Consider the following 23,888-nt stretch of genomic DNA (forward strand, 5'->3'; position numbering starts at 1 on the left):
GAACCCTCCTTCATCTTTAGCTGAACCAGTTGTGAGTTTAGGGGACAAAGCTGGAGGATCAATAAATGGATTACAGCACTTCCCTGTAATCAAAATCTAAGCTGTGTTAGCATCATAGGGTGACATGTCTGGGTGAATGGTGAGCACACACATAACATGGCGTGCATGATGGTGGTATAACTACAAACTTAATGAGGTAGCAAAAGTTTAAAGGTTCAAACCCTACAAGGTTTGAGATACCACTATTGCGTCCTTGAGCAAGACACACAATCCCTGGAATAGCTACAATGGAAACAAGGTGCAATGTGTCTTGGAAAATTCATTATGATCTGATCACTGCAATCACATTCAGTCAGGGACGCATACGGCTGCATTGCATGTGTAGTGTAAATGTTGATGCGTGACAGCATCAAATGATTACCTACTAATGTACTGGATAATCACTGCACCAAAACAAGAATATTAAACTTTCTCAATACAAATACATAAAGTAGCAAAGCAGCATTTCTGACATAAGTTTTGGCCAACACGTGAGTTTTAAAGTGGTATTGTCAAGCATTATTAAAGGGATAGTTCACTCAAAAATTAAATTGTTCTAATTGTTTACTCACCCTCATTTCCTTCTTAACCTCTATGGCTTTATTTTTAATTTTGAAAACTGTCTCAGTGTTTTTTGTCCATACAATGAAAGTGAGTGGGGTCAAATGTTGTTTTGGACCCATTGACTTTCTGTGTATAGACAAAAAACAGTTTGCACCATTCAAAATATCTCTTTTTTTGTGCTCCGCAGAAAAAAGAAAGTCATATAGGTTTGGAACAAGTCAATGAATCATTCACTCGACAGATTTGTTCAACAAATGCTGATTTGTTCTGGAACAAAACAATTGACTGAGTGAGTGATTGAATTATTCACTGAACTGATCCATTCAAAAATGGTGATTCATTTCGAAACAAAACACTTTTATACAGATGTGCAAATGGTCTGCTATTGCTTTGTTGGGAACTTTGTCCATTTGCGGAGTAAAAATAGACAACGTACCTAAAAATATTGTGTATGTGTAACATTTAGGACATGGAGAGAAGAGGAAATGGTGAGGCGAAGATCAATATGCTCCTAGAATAAAAGCAATATCACACTCTCAATCATGCTGTTGGTCTGAATATCAGCACGGCTGTGATTACCTGTTCTGATATTTAGAACAACACCCTCTTGCTTGTCTGTTTTTGTTTAAATATCACCTCCTGGTATGACAAAAAAAGACACAATGACCTCAGACCAATTGACAACCTCTGCCCATACCACACCTCAGCGTCTACAGCAAACCCAACACAATAAGCACTCCTCATTCTATCTCAAGTTGTGCCATATTGTGTGGGCTTGATGAGCCTGCAAGCCCTTCCCAGTTCTGGGTTATTTCCAGTCGCTTACCTCACCCTATGTAAAAATGCATCAACACATTAAAGTGAGGTAAGATAGTATTAAGCATATTGCTCATCCCCTTATTTCAGTTCCAGGCCTTCTCAGTGGGTGCCAGAACCTGATGTCAGTGAGTGCTTTAAATGGATTAAAGCCTTTGCGTAACTCTCTCTCTCTCTCTCTCTCTCTCTCTCTCTCTCTCTCTCTCTCTCTCTCTCTCTCTCTCTCTCTCTCTGTGCTGTTGTGTTTCTGATAAGGGTGGAAGATTGTAGAATGGAATGGACCCTGTTAAATCTGTTACACAAAAACTTTAAACTTGACTCAGGTAGGACACACATGAAATTCATATGATTTCTGAATATGCAGAGCCATCAAATGGCCTGCGAGCTTGTGGAAGCTCTCTGGTTCGCGTGCCTTACGCGTGGGACCTGGGAGAGCAATAGGGGCCTGTCAGAAAGTGCCCGCAGCTCGGAAAATTCTGTAAACACAAAACGTCTTGTTTCTTACCAGGCTAGCAAGCCGACAGACATCTGCACTTCTTTGAGCATGCATTTCAGAAAAAACTATCCGGGGGGTGCAAACCAGAGGCAGCTGTGGGAAGGTAACATGTAAAAGAGTCCAGAAACCAGCCTCATATCACACATGATTTTCAGAATGTTCTATGTTGCCTCTAAACAACGCTCTGCAGACACATACCGTGGTGCAAAGGTGTATACGCATGCCAAACTTAAGTATGATGGTAGGAATCTAACAGCATAAATAGCAATTAATAGTTTCAAAATGACATTTATATTAAAGAAAGAAAGCACACCCTTGTGAAAAAGAAGTGTGCTTAATTGTATTGAAGGTGCCCTTAGTACTGTACTTCAAAACTGTACTTACAGATAGTATAATGTTAAAAAAAGAAAAGGCCAATTAAGCATACTTAATGAGAGCACATTTTCATGAATGTTTCTTAACACACTTCTGTACACATTTAAAAAGTGCACTTTGTAATAATGCCAAATGAAACGTTTTAATTGAATATGTTTCCATAATCTTTTGTTGTGCTTTAAAGAAGTGATGATGTGCTGACAAACACACTAAAGCACATGTAATTACCTGACTATCGTTTTAACTTTAATGTGTTATTTGATATTACATTTAAAGTTGGCATGAAATGGAAGTTGCGATAGTCTATCCAGTGAAACGTCTTCTTGAACAAGAAACTTTTTTAGGGGGCGGGACTTGATTTTGTCCATCGGGAATTGATTGGATCATTGTTGTTTGCTATTTCTGTGATCTCATATGACGGGTTTGTCTCGCCCTCATGTCAGTAAACATGTCATCAGAGAAGAGAAAAGAAAGGAGGTGAGAGCATATGAATTAAAATAAAAGATGATGAAATGCACGGATAAACCATTTATAATAATTACCGCAATATTACATAAAAAATAAGAATGGTTCATTTTGAATTCATGGTGACTTTAATGTAGCATATTTTAAATGTATTAAATTGCAACATCATTACAAATGTGCAGTTACAAATATTTTTTAAATACACACAAGTTTAAATAGAAATGATATTAAAGTTGACCATAAATGCTTGTCAGTACATTCGGCAGTAAAATTTTGCACGTAATTAACAAAGAAGCATTATCCGAGAACATATCCTGTATTTCAAGCTTAATCAGTGAATTTTGAGAATGCACTTCGCGTATTATATTTTTCTAACTCCAAACGACTGGCCATTGATCATAACCAGCTGATAATCAATTCCTCACACTGTGTATATGAAATGCTGAGCGGTGGTGGTGAATGCAGGAGTACAGTTGTAATCAAAATGATTCAACCCCCATTGCAAATCAGGTTTATTAGTAAAATTTACAGACTTTCAGCTGTTTACAATGAACAAATAAAAAAAAAAAAAAAATTGAAATAGCTCAACAAAACATATGTTTCAAGTGGTTTCCCCAAATTAAACTGAAAATTCAACTTTGAATGACTTCCGCAGTCTCAAAATGATTCAACCCCTCTGAATAGAATCCCTAACAACAGCACAAATCTGCAAAACTGCCATTGTCACAAGCACACCTGATGCATCTAATCAAGGGCTTCATTAACTGGACCAGGTGTGCTTGAGCTAGAACACATGACATTTCTGAACTAGCTAGGTTTGTTGATTGTCACGCTTGACTGCATGTTAGAAATATGGCTAAGTCAAAAGAATGGTCCAAAAAGGTCATCGCCCTTTACAAAGAAGGGACAGTATACAAAAAGATAGCGAATGCACTAAATGTTCATAGAGACACCGTTGGAAGCATAGTTTGCACGTTCAAAGTTAAAGGAACAGTGGTTACACTACCTGGACGGGGCAGAAAAAGGAAGCTATCAATGGCTGTAATCAGATTTCTTAGAAGGAAGGTTCAGAAAAACCCTTGAGTGACTGCAAAAGTCCTGCAGCAAGACTTGGTGGCAACAGACACTGAGGTTTCAGCTTGCAAAGTAAGTTGTGTACTAAACGCATGCCAAAACTCCAAGACGTACACCAGTACTGACCCAAAAGCAGAAGATGGCTTGAAATCTTATAAATAAGCCACAGACGTTTTGAGATTCTGTTCTGTGGAGCAATGAAACAAAACTGGAACTTTTCCCTATGGATCAGTGGTATGTCTGGAGGAAGAAGAATGAATCATATGATGAAAAGAACAATGTGTACAGTTAAGCATGGTGGTGGCTCGGTGATGCTCTGGGGCTGCTTTGCATCCTCTAGCACTGGAAACCTGCAGCGTGTGGAAGGCAAGATGGATTCATTGAAGTAGCAGGAAATCCAAGGAGAAAACATCATGCTGTCAGTGAGCAAGCTGAAGCTTGGGAGTCATTGGACCTTCCAACAGGACAATGATCCCAAACATACCTCAAATTCCACCCAGGCTTGGTTGCAGAATAAGTCCTGGAAGATTCTACAGTGGCCATCACAGTCACCTGACTTAAATCCCATAGAAAATCTCTGGTGGGATTCGAAGAAAGCGGTTGCAGCACGCAAACTCAAGAATGGCCTGAACTGGAGGCCATTGCTCATGAGGAATGGGCTAAGATTCCTCAGAAACGCTACCAAAAGCTGGTGTCTGGTTATACATCTCGTTTGCAGCAGGTCATAACAGCAAAAGGGTATTCTACTAAGTACTAAAGATGCTTGCCATGAAGGGGTTGAATAATTTAGAGACTGCAGAAGTCATTAAAAATTGCATTTTCAGTTGAATTTGAGGTACCACTTGAAACATTAGTTGCCAATAAACCTTATTTGCAATGGGGGTTGAATAATTTCGATTACAACTGCAGGTAACTAAACCATTAAAAGACAACAAGAACGGACAATCAAACAACCCAAACTGAGGACTATAAATACAAAGACTAAATTATGTGAAACGTCTAGGTTACGACTGTAACCTCTGTTCCCTGAGAACAGGCGTCGATTTGACGCTATGGGGAACGCCTCTGCGTGAACCGGTGTCTGAAACGCTTATCTAATCACGGCAATCCTATTGGCCGGCGACAGTCTATGACATCACTACTAGTGTGACCCGGAAGTATATAAGGGGAGCCTGGAGAACATGTCAAGAACTTAACGTCTGAAGGGACTGCATCCGATAGGGAGGACTGCAGAAAGTGGCAGTAATCGCTCACAGACTGGACCATAGAGACGGGCAACCTGGACAGTAGAACTCAGAATAGCGCTTTCTAACCCTTGCAAATGAGTGGAGGAACTCTACTCGATCCTGGATCTACACAGTGCTCCAAGCCCCTGAGGCTGCTGGGCACTCTGAAGGGACCCAAATAAGGGGAGCGCCTCCAGCTATAATGTTAAAGCAGAAGTGCTATCGACCCTTTAAAGCAAGGAGAGTACAATCTTATGCTACTGGACTATCGAGGAGGCCTAGTGTAACCAGAGTCTCTAATATATTTTTCCACACTTGTTTAGGCATCCGATAGGGTGGACTGCAGATAGTGGCATTAATCACTCACAGACCGGATCATAGAGATGGGCATCCTGGACAGTAGAACTCAGCATAGCGCTTTCTAACCCTAGCAAACGAGGGGATTAACTCTATTCGATCCTGGATCTACACAGTACCTCAGGCCCTGTGCAGGCTGGGCACTCTAAAAGGGACCCTAATAAGGGGAGTGCCTCCAGCTCTAAGGTTCACAATGCCAACAGGCAGTGTACTCAGCAGACGTGCTATCGACCCTTTAAAGCAAGGGGAGTACGGTCTTACGCTACCAGACTATCGAGGAGGCCTAATGTAAGGCCTACAGCTTTGAATGTCACAGGCATTAGCATCAGGCAGTGCTTTGGCTCTAAGGGAGCATACTCAACCATCCCACATTGGGGGGAGTAACTAATCTGTCTCTACCTGAGCCTGGGTGGTGAAGGGCGATAACATATGAGCTATGGGTAGCAAAGTACTCAAAATAATGACCCTAGCAAGGGGAGTACTATCAGCATGACCCCGAAGATGGTATCAGGGTCGAGGCCTTTTATCTTGTCTTTTTTTTACAAGACAGATTCTATATTCTCTACTAAACCCAAAGGAATGGAGCCGTTATAAGTGGCCAACGACATTCAACCTTTTGACTTGAATTATTTTATTCAAGGGGCTCAGTGGAATTTTGTTTTTTTATATATATTTTTATTTTATTTTATTTTAAGGCCTAGCTGGATAAACTAGCTACAATACTCAGCTCTAAAGGGTGGAGGCCTGAGCATACTGCTTCTTACTTTCTAGAGAAAGGCCTGACAATGCCCATGAGATATCTGCATGGGAGGCTTTTTTTTTTTTTTAAAGATAGCCTGCTACCTATGCTGCTATCCACCCTGTAACACCACTAGCATTTTTACACCTAATGCAAAGGAACCTACACCCAGATAATGAGAGGCTTGAGAGTTTGCTTAGAAAACCGCCACCAATTTCCTAGTTACTAAGCCTAAGCCAGATATCTAGGCAGCCCTGTAAGGGCTGACACACAAATATTAAATGACTGAAGTTCAGAGCTATAATCTCTAACGACTCTCTAAAATTGAGTGGAGAACTGCTGCTCTAGTATAAGGTGGGCCAATGCTTGACTTTGTAGTTCTATCTGGAGCTTGACAGAGCGGTTGTAACGATAAACTGGACGGAAGCAAATGCAAGTGCAAAGATATATTTATTAGGTAACAAATACTCAATGGTAAAGACAGATCGATGCAATGATAACTCCAGCGCTGAAGGCAGTCTCTCATAAGAGGAATCGAATGATCAGGAACACAGCAGCAGGAGAGCGTGACGCAGGAACTGAGAAATCCTAGGTGCATAGTGAAGGTGATGGTGAATCCACGGTGAGATCAGAAGTGTAGTAATCCAGAGTCCAGTACACAGGAGACACGAGGGAACAGGAACAAGCACGAAGACAGGAAAACAACGATCTGACAACATGAGACAGGAGAGAGGGCATTAAATAGGCTGCTAGATGACTTACAGCTGCCGCTGATCAGGATAATTGGCGGCGACGCCCACCCGAAACAATGAACGTAACAAGACACACCCACACACACAAACACACTAGACTAGAATGAGACAGCGGATCTACCAACCGTGACAGCGGTGGCCTTGATGGCCTTGAACACTTGATGGCTGCTCTGTCAAACCTTCGTCGTTGGTTAGGAACCTGGGTGTGCTCTTTGATACCAATCTTTCATTTGAAAGTCACGTTTCTAGTTTCTGTAAAACCGCATTCTTCCATCTTAAAAATATATCTAAATTACGTCATATGCTCTCAATGACAAATGCGGAACAATTAGTTCATGTGTTCATGACATCAAGGCTAGATTATTGTAATCCTATTATGGGTGGTTGCCCTGCACGCTTAATAAACAAACTACAGCTGGTCCAAAATGCAGCAGCTAAAATTCTTACTAGAACCAGGAAGTATGACCATATTAGCCCAGTTCTATCAATACTGCACTGGCTCCCTATTAAACTTTTTAAATTTGATATTTTTTATATTTATATTTAAATTATAAATTTTAAAATATTGCTGATTACTTACAAAGCACTAAATGGTTTAGCTCCCCAGTACTTGAGCGAGCTCTTAATGCATTATAGTACTTCACGTCTATTGCTTGTTAACAGTTGATAATACCGAGAATATCAAAATCAACTGCTGCCGGTAGATCCTTTTCCTATTTAGCACCAAAACTCAGGAACAGTCTTCCTAACATTGTCCGGGAAGCAGACACACTCTGTCAGTTTAAATCTAGACTAAAAACACATCTCTTTGACCTAGCATACACATAACACATTATAAACTTCTATAAATCAATGTTAGGCTGCATAGATTAGGTCAGCCGGAACCGGGAACACTCCCCATAAATCGCGATGTACTTGTTACATCATAAGAAGAATGGCTTCTACACTAATATTAGTCTCTCTGTTTTTTTCAGAGGTTTACCGCAGTCAGGTGGATCCAGGCCGTATCCAGATCTGATGAAGGACCTGTGCCTGGACATGAGGACAATGCAGTCCTGAAGTATCAACTAGTCTCTGCCCTGTGAAGGCCCCCTTCTCCTTCCCACATCTGTACAGATAAAACGTTGACAAAATATTTTTGGTTCGCATGGCTATGCGGAAGCGATAAATAATTCTGTATTATAAATTTTTAAGGCCAGACAAGTAATTTGTTGAGGGCAATTTGTAAAGAAAGACTACACACCTGCGCACATATATATTCAAATGCGCATACCTATAGACTAAACACGTAAAACGCATGTGCACGCCGTCAACATTTTTCAAGGTTTGCGTTTTTAAAGCTTGTGCAGAGATTTAAAAAAAAAAATTCAAGGCTTGCACCTTGGAATCTATTTCAAGGTCTGCGTTCTCGAGCCACCAGGCACTGTTGTTGTGCGATTGAGTGGGCCGGAGCACGTTAAGGGTTCTCCTGTTAGAACGGTGTCGTGTTAGCGCCCCCCTAAGTTAATAACTAATGATCTCTGCAACAGAAGTGAATCAATCAAAACTAACTTTAGCTGGACAATTCTTTAGGGATTTTTTAGAACTTTATTCTAGAGCTGCTGTAAAGCCAAAACAATCTCTGTTACTTTAATTTCCGATTATCACTGTAAAGCTGCTTTGAAACATTCCATATTGTTAAAAGCGCTATATAAATGAAGGTGACTTGACTTGACTCGTCAAATGGGGCATCGACACATACCCCTGTTCGCGCATCCCCTCAGCATCAGCATAGTTCGCTGATGGTGATGAATGCGTGCTGAATACGGGTTCTTTCATGCCTTTTCGATCTCATTATTTAGATCGGGCAGGAATGGAAGGCTCACAATAGCTGGAGCTTTACTCAAAGTGGCACAAGCAGATCCCTCAGGAACTGATCGTGTGTGCTCTGAGCACAAACAATAAAAGCACAAGTTGTGTGTCATCAAGTATCAAATATCTTAGACACGGATGCACACACTTCCTGAAGCGTTTTTCACAAGCCATGATTGAATTGATTGATTGAAGTTTCAGGTTGAAGCGTACAAACAAGACAGTCCCTGAAGACGAAAAAGTTGTTGACATGTTCTCCAGGCTGCCCTTATATACTTTGCACTAGTAGTGATGTCATAGGCTGTCGCCAGCCAATAGGATTGCCGTGATTAGATAAGTGTTTCAGACACCGGTTCATGCGGAGGCGTTCCCCATAGCGTCCCTATCGAAAGGGAACAACGAGCAGGTGATGGTAATCAATTAACAAATGAGTAACCATAGCAACAAATGAACAGCAGAAACATAAATGAAATACAAAGAACCAAACTAAACATACTAATTCTGACAAAAGTTCAGCTAATTATTTTTAATATGAATTTAAATTATGATACATTTTTCCCTTTAATTGCATTTAACATGCACATTAGTGGTGTTTTGTAACACATAACACACAATTAAAAAAAAACTTTTAAAGCTGATTCTTTTACATTCTTAAAAATAAATATTTGGCACTGTCAGGTTGTAAAATGTTGTGGAGAATGTCCACATGTATTGTAAATAGGTGATTTATTGTGAATGAATGAAAAAATACACATTTAAAGGCCCAAATATGCTTAGGCTACTTTACAGACATAATAAAGTCATAAATAGATGTGAATAGTGAGAAAGAAACAAAATGTGCCAAATCCCACACATGTAGTGATAAATGCCTTTACTAACTCAGAGCAAGACAAATGTCATCAATTGTCTTCAAAATCTGCAACAATCTTCCTCTGTCCAGCTCCGCCTAACATTGTGTCTACACTGAAACACATACGTATGCAAACAATTATTTATTTATTTTGATTTTTAAAAATATTTTGTTTAAAGGCTCAATAAACTGTTCCATTAAAAAAATAGATTTTTCTGATTATTATTTCATATATCAGTCTTTGCAGGGTTGAAATGGTGCTGATTTAGTTTTGACACATTGAGATGCACCACTTGCATCCTTTGTTAACTCAGTGTCATCACATGTTTGAGGGCCCTGCAACAAATATGTTCTCATTTTCCATATTTTCCAAAATAATGTCTGCTATTCACATGCACTTCACATTCAAACAACAGGCAATGTGCTTGATGTCTTGATTATATTTATGGACATCATCAGTCACTGAAGATTTGTCAGCTGTTTTAAATGACTTCCAGGCGTTCTTCCAGGCTGTTTTCTCTTTTGTACAGACCAAAAGCCTTCTCTAGCACTTAGAGCCCTACTGGGTTTCATCCACAGGACAATAAAAGTAAAGAGAGGGATAAGGGTAATTGATTAATGTCTGTAGCGATTTTTACGGTAACATTGGGACCATGTTACGGTAATAGACCGTGGCCCCATATGGAGGAGTATAGCCTGGAGCAATGACAGGGCTTTCCAGGAATATACTGGGGCCTCAGTCAGATCACACAAGACAGCCAGAGGTCTAGAGATAGCTACATATACACACACACGCACACAACAGATGCTCTCACGCATGCACACACAGAGATCCAAACAATGCATGCGCGATGTATACAAATAAATACAGGTGCCGGCAAATCATCACAGACACACATGCACACATAAGACTATCCTAAATGCGATAAAATGAAGTGCATGTGTCACAATCTTAGACACATTACACGTTGCAACTTGAGTTCAAATCTGTCTTCCATCATTTCCCGATCACACCTCCTCTCTTTTCTCAATAGTTTTCCATCTGTCCTATCCCGTTAACGACTAAAAGCCCATAAAAAAATCAGAAAATAATTTTATTTTGTTTTGGATGAAGATATTGTTATGTTTTAGGCGACATTCGTGTGGACATAACTTTTTATTACTGCTGTAAGTAAGCTCTTACTGTAAGAGCACATGAGTCACACCATACAGGAAGTGACCTGTTTCTTAGGAAACCAGTGTCTGGACACATGTTAAAGCAATACACCACACTGAACTCCATTTCAGCACGTTTCAAAACCTATGTTGTCCCAACAGATTTAACATCTAAAATCTCCAAATATGGCACAATGTGAATATCTGAGTCACATTTCAAGACGTATTTTATGTGTGCTTGTTACACATGACATATGATGTAGTTACTATAGTAATAAATTATGTTTTATTAACAAGGTTCGGAAGGAGCAGGTGCAGATAATTAACCCAATTAGCACAAGTGGAGATCAATCAGTAGTCAACTCAGAACAAGATAAATAACAGCAGAACCCACCTCTGTTCCTTGACAGTTTATCAGCATCCCACCTCCACCCCATCTCCTCACTTTTAGTTTCATCTCCTCACTTCTAGTTCCATCTACTCTTACTAACGGGGGGAGTACTCTGGGTTCGGGCAGAAATTCTGAGCTCGGAGCCCTCCACCCGGACAGCACGCCAAATACGCATAACCTTTACCTTAATAATTATATGTAGATGTGAACTCATGAAATATAAATTATACATAATTATACACATGCAAGTAACCCTAAACCAAACCTGGTAGCACTTTATTTTACTGTCATGTTCCACATGTACATACTGTACTATGTACTTATTATAGCAATTACAATAACTGGGTTATTAATAGGTGCTAACCCTGAACCTATCCCTAAACCTAACCTTAACCCATGTAGTAACCTTATATTAACCAGTACTTTCTTGGGTAACTACACTGTAAGTACACATACTGTAAAATAAAGCAATGCCAAACCCTAATCCTAACCCAATAATAAGTACATGTAGTTACTTAATATTACTCTGTACTTAGATGTATAATTACACTGTAACAAGGACACTTTAAAATAAAGTGTAACCAAAACAAAAAACAAATTCCAACCACGTGTGCTATTGATTTCGCTACTTTATTTTAAGGTGACCTAATTACATGTTACATGTACTTAATTACTATAGTAATAACAGTAAATTATGCATATTTACTGACCCTAAACCAAACCCTGACCCTAAGTAATTAATTAATATATTAATATAATAATTAAGTACGGTAACACTTTATTTTACAGTGTCCTTGATACATATGTTACATGTACTTACCATAGTAATAACAGTAAATTATGCATAATTACATGCAACTAACTCTCAACCAAACCCGGTAACACTTTATTTTACAGTGTCATTGTTACACATGTTACATGTAGTTACATGTAGTTACTGTAGAATAACTATAAATTATGCATAATTACATGCAATTAACCCTAAACCAAACACTCATCTTAACCCTAACCCTATAGTAAGTACATGTAGTTAATTAATATTACTCAGTACTTAAATATATAATTACACTGTAACAATGACACCTTAAAATAAAGTGTAACCCAAGTACTTATTTGTGTAGTTACACTGTAGAAAACGTCACCAGGTGGAAGAAGGAAGGAAAGACAATTTTTTAAGAATCTTTCTGCACATTATCACAGAGAGAAAATATTGCGGGTTTGGAACAACATGGCGATGAGTAAATAATGACAGAATTTCTATTTCTGAGTAAACTAGTCCTTGCAGTGAGAGAGGAATAATAACAAAGGATCTCTTACATATTTGCCTGAGGGCTGACACTGAGGTAAGGAGCCAGAGCTGAGTGTAGGGGAACTCGCAGGGCTGCAGAGCTCAGGAAAGGGATTGGGGATGGCAGGTAGAGAGGACGTTCGGTACTGTTGCTCCTCTTCCTGAAGTCTTCTGGAAGAATAAAGCAAAATCTCCGATTTAGGGTTATATTACATACAAGAAACCTTGTCTCTAAGCCAAAAGTATTACTGTCAGCCTCAAATTGTTGGCGGCTTTGGGCAGCATTAGCATTTTGGACCATTTTTTGAAGCTGCCATTAGACAAGAAGTCCTTTTGAAGTGGGGACTTCAGAGAAAAGCTGAAAGACACACACACATTTGTGCCGTAGGTTTGAGAGCATGAGGGAGTGTGTGATATGGAATTCAGAGCTGAAGTCTGAACGGTAACCTCTGAGTGAACCTTTGCTTGAGTGAACCCTCGTTCACAAGCTCGGTATGCTCAACTTCCTGCTCTGATCCGCAGCTGAGAGGCAAAAACACGCTCACCAAATGGAAAGCATTTATTCTCAGAGGTTTCAGCATAACAGAGCAATGGAATAATAACAATAGTGTCACTCTTGATGGAGGCAAAGAAAGCCAAGCTGAAAAAGATCATAGTGTGTGTGCTTCATTTAAGCTATTGTTTTGGAAAATCTTTGAAGTTTTGATGTTATTGGTATGTTTTTGGTATTTCTTACGGGAAAATGTGCTCTGTGCGTGTAAGTGTTTGCACACTTACTGTACACTATATTAAGAAATGTCTGAATGTCGCTGTTTTAATAACACAATATCAAAGCAGGTATCGTCTGCAAACTAAAATCTTCACTAATTAACTTTACTTTTCTGATCAGACAAGACTTTTGTGCAACTGGTCCCAAGGTGATTTTTAGTGAATGTATGAAGTCACTTCCCATCAACTACAGGTGCACTTTTTCATATTAACTAGAAACATGTTTCCCCAATGTTTAACAACAATAAAGGTTCAAGTACATTTTAGGGTACGTTTACAAGACAACGATATGCTTAAAACGGAGACGTTTTTCCTTTGAGTTTTCTGCGTACAGACAAAGCGCCATTGTCAAAACGATCCCCATTCACACGGATCCGTGAAAACGAACAAAACCCCTGTATTCTGCTACCAGGCCATTAGATGGCGATGAAACACTATAGATTGAACACGTAATATGCATGTGCATAATGTCATCGTCTTTAGAGATTCACGTTTTTGTTGTTTACACGAGAACGTTTTTAAAAACTTGCACTTTGAAACCCGTTTTCAAAACTTTGCAGTTTTCAGGCTCCCAAAATGCCATTGTCGTGTAAACGAATGGCAAAAACGCATAAAAGGTTTTACGTTTTTAGTTGAAAATGGTGTTGTGTAAACCATAGACATAATAGAGAGTAGATGCCCTATTGGCCGCTGGGCGCAAGAAATGCGGCCGCCATCTTGAACCGATCATACTCCTAGTTGCGTAGCAGCAGAAGAAACAAGATGCCGAGCACTGTGCAGCATATTTCTGCTCAAATCAGCGGACCATCACAAACAGGGCTCGGGGGATTACTTTTCACAAGTAAGATTTAACATTACCGTACTATTGGTTGTATTTTGTGAATATAATCTTGATCTAGACTTGATAAGTCATATTCCATAACACTGACTTAGATTACAACTGACACAAAAATGCTATTGTAGAAATAAAACAAATATTACTGGAATAACATTGGCCAGCGAATTTTACACAAGTGGCACAGACTGTATTATCAGTGTTGGGCAGTCGCTACTTGTACTGTAGCTTAGCTAGTAGTAGCTTCACTATTTCCTGAATCAAGTAACTTTTCAGTAGCTTAACTCCTTTATTTATCAAGTAGCTTGGCCACACAAGCTACACTTTTCTTGTCATGTGAAATTAGCGCAACTTAAAGTAGCTTCCTATGTGGTTAACTAGCCTACTGCTGTGTTTGTGTTACTTTCTACATTTGACTGGGTGGTAGCTTTTGTGTAGTGAAGCTTTATTTATGGCAGAGTAACTGATAGCATAGCTCACTACAATTTCCAAGTAGCTTGCCAAACACTGTGTATTATTCACATTGTAATTCACCCTAACAAAAGTAATAATAATATAATCATATATGGTTTCTTCAACTTATTAAAATATCTGACTTTACTGCCACTAGGGCTGGGTACCGAGTTTCGATACTTTTTAGGTACCGATCGAATTGCCTCGATACTATCGAGTATCGAAAAATGACATGTTGTTCGGTACCAGATTTCGATACCTAAGGGGTTAACTCGTCAACGTCAGTGCTCAAACAAATACATATGAAATGCACAACGACACACATAAAGTCGCTCACGCACATACATGTGTAGAGTAACTCTACACACACGAGAAGAGCGGAACTCTCCGCGCACATACTCATATGAGACGCGCGCGCGCGCAAGCACAAACTTTCCACGCGCATACGAGTATCATAGGGTGACCAGACGTCCCTGGTTTCAGGGGACAGTCCCCGTTTTTGGTTGCCTGTCCCTGGCTAAAAACAGAAAAAACTACCTCTGTCCCCGTTTTGTTTTTGAAGACACAACATTAGGTTTTTCAATCAGATTGATAGTCAAACTGGAAATGTCCCCGTTTTTCTACAGCGCCAGTAGGCAGTAGCGGTCAATGCAGCGTCTACTCTATATTATGTCTATGGTGTAAACAGTCCCTCAAACTCTATAGGCTATTGATTGTTTTAAAATGTCAGACATATAAACTTGCTAAATGTCTTTCTTTAAAATAAACACCCACAATGACATTCATACATTTTAAAGTGTGGCTTCAGAGTCTAAATACATTTTGGGGAAACCGTATGTGTGCGTTTCATATATTTTCAGGGTTTTTACCTGACAGCGAGGATGTGCATAGGCTGGGACCGCCGCAGTCTCTGGTGTGGGGAGGTGGACTGAGCGTGTGTGTGATATGCAGAGGGTCGGTGCGGTTGGCCATTGTGCAGCAGTGGAGTGGATTCAGTCTGAACACTGCAAGAAGTGTACAGACTCTCAAAGGAAGAGTTCATGTCATTCACCAGAGCTTCTAGATCCACGTCATCCTCTGGTAGGGAGAGAAAGGGGAAGAAAATTAGACGTACAAAACCACATCTATTAGTTAATTAGTTACCTTTTATCAGACAAGTATAAAATGTTTATTAAAAGGTTGTTATATCAAGTAAAATCAAGATATGTGTGATCTAATGTACATATATCTGTCATCTGCAATTGCTGAGCAGGAGAACAGGTGTTTCAAGTCACATCCATTACTAAATTGGGGTTGTTATCACGGATGGAACATTGTATTAAGCAAAAAGCATCTTGGACTGGTACTATCATACAGTACATAAGTTATGAACTTTCAGAAATGTGTTTCATAATCACACCACTAGAGGGCGATCTAAGATTGAATAAACTCTCACAATGTAGTTCAGGGATGTGTAGACATGTAACAATCCTGCTTTTAAGCATTAAAGGGATTTTTTTGACCCAAAAATTAAAATGTTGTCATCATTTACTAACTCTCAAGTTGTTTCAAACCTGTAAAAGTGTATTTCCTCTGCTGAACAAAAAAAAAAAAAGATATTTTGAAGAATGTCCATAACCAAACAGTTGATGGACCCCACTGACTTCCAAATATATATATAATTTCATTCTGACAAATCCTGGGAATTGATCTTTTTTAAGTTGTTTCAGCAGTACTTGAAGTTTTTTTTCCCATGGGGACTTGGGTACAAATGTTGTGGACAAATTGTTTTGGTCAAAATGGCCTTTTATACAACACCTTATCTAGAAGAAATTGATTACAATTGGCAAAAGGCTGGGTTACCAGTGCCCTCTGCAAGACCTTTTTCTGAAAACCCATCAGATAATCAGATGATCCCTATGTATTAATAGAGACAGGTAAGCCCCTTCTCTACTTAGAGATCCTGGAGAGCTATAAGATACATTCACACACCGAGGCTTTAGCACGGGGTCACGCCATGGGGTAAAAGAGACAAAGTTCTTATAGGCCTGTGTAAAAATAATAATACAAAAAAATAGGAGGGCTTGGTGACATTAACTGAAAAAAAAAAAAAAAAAGCATTTAAGCAACAGGTATTTATTTATTTATTTATTTATTTTTGTGTTGACTTTAGGGATAAGTGTTTGGGATGTGCTCACTCTGTTCCCAGTCTGAACCCAAACTCTGTTGAAACCAGACAAACAGGTCTATGCTCTGAAAGAGCTGTGAATATTTTAATTGAACATGGCTTATCAGCATGACAAAACAGCACTCTGAATCACATATTTGGCAAACATCAATCATGATGCAATTCTGTCCTAGCACTGAATAACTCTATTTAAATCTTTGCATTAACGTTAATTCGAACTGTAAATCTAAATCTAACCTCATACCTTAGTAACATCAAGCACAAGTTCTCATATATTCTGGTCACTCACTTCCATGAAATTAGAATGAATGGTAACTAAAGGTTTAAGGCTTCAAAATGGAAGCACTATAAAGGTATCATGAAAAAACAAATCATGGAAGTAGTTATGTGGGCTATATTCAGAATCTTCTGAAGCCATACGATAGCTGTGAGTAATGAACAGTCTGAAATTAATTAATTCATAATACAGCTTAAGAGTTGTAACCGGTTTATTGAGTCCCAAAACTTATACCAGTGATCGAATCATTCAAACCGGTTTTGTGAAGTGCACCAATTTATTTGTTGACAAATCAGACATCATTAAAATAGTCTGTTTCTCACACAAAGCTATTGTATAAATTCAAATGACTTGAAATAAAATACATTTAGGGCCCTATCTTGCACCCAGCGCAATTGACTTTGTACACCGACGCATGTATCATTCCTATTTTGCACAGCGGACTTTTTCCTCCAAAGACGCACGTCGGTAAATTAGGGAATGAACTTGTGCTCCCGGGGGCAGTTCAGCGAAAAGAGGAGGCGTGTTCCGGCGCAAACGTTCCCTGGTGCTATTTTGCAGTTCCAGAAAACAATTCCGCCACAGACCAGGAAAAACCTAGTCTAAAGTCAGTGGCGCGTTATTCAGATGCTATTTTAAGGGTGCATGCTTGGCCATAATGTAGCGTGTGCACAACGCGCATACACTTTGCTTCTCTCATCTACACAGACGCAGCAGTTGACACTTTTGCAAACCATACATAATTACAAGGAAAAATATTCCACACGAGGGAAATCATTGTGGTGTCTATGAAGATGTGAAAAAATAGGCATAAATCTAGCTTACACATTTACCCAAATTATTATACGCCTGTTTAACCGAAGCTAATTTGGGTGGGTTTCTCCCATCCCCATACGTCACTTCTCTGTCTTTTACGGCCCTGGCGAGAACGTCGGTCTCCTCGGCTGTGAACCGCTCCTGGCGTGCGCCTGGCAAATCCACCGTTATAATAGCAATCTGCCATGGAACAAGCGCGCCTGCTTTTAAAGGGAATGTGAGATGACGCTCTGATTGGTTTATTTCACGTTATGCCCAAACCACACCTATGAATAATGAAGCTACTTTAGGCCAACCCATTTTAGAATTGCGAGATCCACCCACAAAATTACTTGCGTTTCGCGTTTGATACTTGCGTTTCAGATCTTTAAAATAGGGCCCCAAAACTTCTATAGGATTTTTTTTAATTCTCCTTTTGCATTGCACTGAAAAAAATTTATTCATACAGATTTGGAATTACATGACGATATGTAAATAATGTTAATTTTCGTGAGAACTGTTTCTTTCACAGTACAGTGCAATATGCATGCACTTCTGTAATAGAAACAGAAGCAAATTTTTGTAAGTCCAGCAGAGGGTGCTAAAACAAACAAGTGGATAAAAATCTAAACAAATTATACACTGGACAAATTCTAATATGTAGTTGGCATCCTTTTATGACCAAAAGAGCCGATTTGATACTTTTTTTTTTTTTTTTTGGACTTTGCAAATACACTGTCCGTTCTCAACCAGCCCCACTGAGGCATAGTTACAAATTTAGGCACCAATGTGACTGTAGGTGTACGTTTCAGAAAATAACTGTTTTAGATAGGGTTATGCAGGCACTCCAGAAGTAAACACAGTTAAACAGACATGAATGAAATAATAATAATAATAATAATAATAATAATAATAATAATAATAATAATAATAATAATAATAATAATAATAATGTGCACTGATAATCATTTAAAATAAACACTACAATATTACAATAAAATAAAAATAGTGATGAGAAATAATTGCCAATTTTGAATTCATGTTAAGTCTAATTGATGAATAAATCATTCAGACCACTTTTGTGAACTGGATCAAACAATTAGTTGAAACCCAGCAGGGATTTCAACGTTTATTAATGGGTGAATCGAAGTCCTGGATAAAGGTTGAATCACTGTTGAATTTTGTTTCGATTTTACAAATAGAATACATTTTAAGAAAAGGGTTCTTGGGTTCTCCAGGGTTAATATTAACAACAACTGACATTTCAACCACATTTCAATGTTGAAGGTCAGTCACATGTTCAAAGAAATTATTTGTCCATGAATCAGAGATTTCTACATCTCTCATATACTCTCAAGAATGGGCTACGTTTGGGATACTTTTAAGTACTGACAGTCGCAACATATTCATTAAATTGAAAAGAATGAGCAGGATATTCTTTAAAAAGTAACTGTTTGGTCCATAATGAGAGGTATAAGTTTCAGATTGGTCTTTTAGGGATGATACAAAACTAGACATAAGAAAGTTCAACTATTAATTATTTAGAGACATCCTGGAGACAGCAAATACATGAATCCATCCTTCAACCTTTCCTCAGGATATGAGGCACTGAATTCTAAAAGCTTTTTGTTTTTACAGAAAATATTAAAATTTAAATCTGCTATGTTTCAGGTAGAGGCCTGTGAGGAGGGCCTGGGACTCATCTCAAACGTCTCTTATACATGAATGATTCAGGAGAACAGCTCCTCCAGCCCCGCCTTTATTAAATTCTGTTCTTTTGAACTTCCTATTCAATAAAAAATCCTGATAAAATCCTGATAAAATAATGGTTTCCACACACAAAATAAAGCCAAGCAGCACAAATGTTTTCAACTGTGATAATATTAAGAAATGTTTCTTGAGAACCAAATCAGCATATAATGATTTCTGAATGATCATGTGACACTGGAGACTGGAGTAATTGCTGCTAAAAATTCAGCATTGCATCAAAATAATAAATTAAACTTTTAAATAAATTAAAATAGAAATTAAATTGTAATAACTTTTCACAATATTACAACTTTTTCTGTATTTTTTTATCAAATGAATGCAGCCTTGGTGAGCATAGAGACTTCTTTCAACCCATTTTGTAATCTAATTACTCAAACCATATTAGGAGGCTGACATTTTTTATTATTAATATATATATATATATATATATATATATATATATTCTTTTTGTTGTTGTTGTTTGTTTGTTCTGTTGGGTATTTATCTTTTTACTATTGTGACACCATCTATGGTGTCCTTGAAGACTAGCATTGGATGCACTCCACCTAGTGGTTCCCTTTCGAAGTGGAACTTTGATGCTGCGTCTTGGTGTTGATGCTATGGGGAACACCATCAGCGTGAGCGGTGTCTGAGGCACGTGTAAACAATTGCCAATAATCATTGGCAGACAACAGACAATGACGTCATGTGTGGAGTGCCATATGGGGTGTCTGAGTTACGCATCTCAGCTTTTTTGTCTTCAGGAGTCGCTTGTTTGTTATGCGCGTGTTAGACAAGAGTCTGTTGGAGCGTGTGTTCAACTCTCAAGGAAGCTGGATGCGCTCATTACGTTACATTTGTGGTAAGAAGCTCTGTTCTTGCTTGATTTTCTCCAGAGGGATAAGAATCTACACTGTTAGAAAAAGAGGTACAATACAGGTCCATTTTTGTTCCCTAAGGTACAAACTTTTCATATGTACCCTTAAAAGTACAAAAATGTATCTTTAAGGTACAATTGTGCACCTTTAAGGTACAATTATGCACCTTCCATTGTACATTGTGGGCTTTTCGAGGTGTAAGGTACATATTTGTCCCTTACATATTTGTACCCTAATGTTTAAATGTAAAATGGCAGGAATTAGTGGATGCTGAAAATGTCATCTCTCAATATAGAAACACAAGTTAACCTATACTATCAAACTCAATAACTCAATAATTGTACAACTAAATTAACTGTAAAGTTTTGAGATATGGGCAAAATAAATCAGAATGTTTTTTTTTTGTGTGTGTGTGTGTGTGTGTGTGTGTGTGTGTGTGTGTGTGTGTGTGTGTGTGTGTGTGTGAAGTGTCCCTTTGAATCATTTTTAATCATGTTAATGAGGATTATGTAATCATTTATATTAACAAACAGTATTGAAGAATTTGATTTTCAAACCCTTTACCCTATTTATATTAGAATGAAACAGACAAATAATTGTTAACGCTTAAGGTGGTGATACACAGGGCAACTTTTTGAGCAATGTTGCTGGGCAATCATGCCGAGCGATTGTTGCTTGGACACTTTCACTTTGAAAATGGGCAATACATTTCTATCTGGATAATTTAGATCGGTCATGGGCCCTGTGTCTCATCAGGTTGCCCGTTGATGGCAACATTGCCCAGCAACATTGCTCAAAAAGTTGCCCTGTGTATCATCACCTTAAGTTGTGTTCTATTGAAAGGATCTGAAAGGATGATACTCCTACATTCTACATCATACATGTGTCACAGGTTACTCTTGTGGCGCAAGTCAATTTGCTTAGTATGCGTACGATCGTCTGGCGGAAGCTAGTTATTTTAGATTATAAAGTTATAAATATGGGTATTTTTCAAAAACCCATGGCTTCGCTTCCGAAGGCCTTTATTAACCCACTGGAGCAATGTGGAGTATTTTTTTTTTATCATGAATGGATGCACTTTTTTGGGTTTTAATTTTTTTCCAGCCATTCACTGCCATTATAAAACTTGGAGGAGCCAGGACATTTAATTATGTGTGAGTAAATCATGGGCTAATTTTCATTTTTGGGTGAACTAACCCATTAATGCAATGCTAATCAACATAGACTATTATTATATTACGTAGACGTATTATAGAATTTAATAAAATAATATATTCTCACACATGAAACTACTGAAGTAATTTCAAGTAATTTTGATTTTGAAGCAAAACATGATATTAAACTCATAAATTGTAGTTTTATTAGTATTAGTTTGACAGTATTCTAAGCAAACATACTAGCTTTTCCCTGTTGTCAAGAGAAAATGTTTTATTACTAATCTTTAAAAGTAAGTACAGGTAAGATCATTTGAATGTTTTTATTTGAATAATTTCATATTTGAAAGCAAAGAAGGTTAAGTGAAAGGTCCGATAAAAAAGAGAGATGTAATTAGTATGAATAAAAAAGTGCCAGTAAAATTTTTTTTTAAAATAAAAAATTAAGTGGGGTATGGTTAACGTTAAATTAAATGCTCTTTTTTTCATTCTAATGTGCTGGGAGCCAGCTACTATTGCTTTTACATGCATCTGATTGACAGACAAATCATGCGATCTTATTTCACTGTTGTTGAGGGTTTTTCAGCTTTGTACAAAGTTTGTTTCGTACATTTAGTTTAATTGTATTGTTAAAGAGGGCGAGCTTTACCTTTCAGTTGAACTGTGTTAATGTTTTCAAGACACTTACATTGTTCTTGCTCCGTCCAAGCAATAACAGTGTCCATGTTATGAGCCGAGTTTTTTATTTACTTAAACTGCTCAATGCTCTGGTAATATCAATGGGATGACCCATTTCAGGAGTTGCCACAATTACATTTTAAAATCAGAATATGAGCATAGCTCACTTATTCAATAAAATATTGAAACGTTAGCAATACGGATTCTAAACACGAGCGCCAGTGATTGAATGTCAAAGCGTGGTTTGAACGCCCCGCCCCCAGCTGAACTGGAAGTTTTGATTGGTTTTGCACCCGAGTCAGACCTGTCTGTTATTGGCCGAAGCGCTTCAGAACTGTCTGTTATTGGCTGAAGCGCTTCAGAACTGTCTGTTATTGGCTGAAGCGCAGGGCTGAGGGCTCAGCCTCCACCGCACGCGGATGTTTGAAAAGTGTTTGTGAAATGTAAGCTCGCTCTGTTGCTCCGTCGGCACTTTTGTCAAAGTACTCTGTACTTTTGGTGAAAAATAAATGTAGCGAAGTTGAATACTTTATTTTAATTATACTCAAGTAAAAGTAAAAGTACCACAATTTAATTATACTCAAGAAAGTAGAAAAATCTAAAAATCTACTCAAGTACTGTAACGAAAGTATTTGTAATTAGTTACTTTCCACCACTGGTTACAGCTTTAGTTACTAGTTACTTTAGTTACTAGTTACATGTAGTTTATAAAATCTGATGTTTGATTCTAAAGTAAACTAGCCGACAATATAACGGCTACAAGTCCAACTGAGATGATGAGATCATTAAACACAACACAACTGGTTGGATCCTTTACTCTTTCTACAATGGTTTAATAGCCTACTTTAACTACATTTTCCTGATGATACTTGCACACTTTTACTGAAGTAACATTTACTCTGCAGGACTTTAACTTGTATTGTTACAGTGTGGATAATTTGCCAACATTTTAAGACTATTGTTTTATTTCATCATAGTCATGCCATCCCATCATCAGCCTTCCCAGCAGTTTTCATCATTCCTAAATTTCCCAGAGATGTTAAGACAAAGTTGGACCAAAAACCGCCATGCAAAATTGAGAGATCCGATCACAACAAAATCATAAGAACATTGTATGAAACCAAGGCCCTGATCAAAATGTAAGTTTTGCAACCCAACTGGATCACGGCATTTGAGTTATTAATACTATGTCTGATGTTACATTCCTCACCTTCTTTTGCGTCGCTGTTACAGGTTTCCGACCAATGATGACTACGTGAAAGTGTGTAAGGCCCTGATTTTGAAATACCCTTTCTTAAAGGACAAAGAAGGCAATGGTTATGTGAGTTGACAGATTATTAATTGCCCACCTTTATTTATTATACCTAGAGTACTAATCCAGTCAAGATATTAACTATGTTCTCTGCATTTTGATGCACACATTGTTTTCCACCATGTATTTTCATGCTTGTGCTTTCAGTTTTCTGCAAGTGGTTTGTATGCTTATTTAATTGTTCTATTTTATATTCTTTTAAATAGCATACCTGGCACATGTCTCTCAAACGTAAGTTCAAATATGAGCGGGTGCCACTGGTAGATGATGAAGAGGTGAGAAGAATGAAACAGAAATTTGGTCATCACATAAAGCCTTTACGACAGGAAGAAAACACAAGCAAACGAGCCAAGGCATCAAAGGTCAGAGCATCTTCTTTGGTTT

General features: G+C 38.2%; 1 protein-coding gene across 2 annotated transcripts in view; it reads right to left on the reverse strand.

Annotated features, from left to right (window-relative positions):
• grb10b (growth factor receptor-bound protein 10b) overlaps positions 1-23,888 on the reverse strand; it is a 146,092-nt gene that overhangs the window by 54,316 nt on the left and 67,888 nt on the right. For both annotated transcript variants that reach the window (XM_079895808.1, XM_079895809.1), the window contains exons 4-5: positions 15,364-15,571; positions 12,468-12,609 (exon numbers count right to left, since the gene is read on the reverse strand). In XM_079895808.1, the coding sequence (XP_079751934.1) occupies positions 12,468-12,609; positions 15,364-15,571 (350 nt within the window). The remainder of the gene's footprint in view (positions 1-12,467; positions 12,610-15,363; positions 15,572-23,888) is intronic.

Source organism: Squalius cephalus (assembly GCF_949319135.1).
Source record: "Squalius cephalus genome assembly, chromosome: 15".
NCBI lineage: Eukaryota > Metazoa > Chordata > Actinopteri > Cypriniformes > Leuciscidae > Squalius > Squalius cephalus.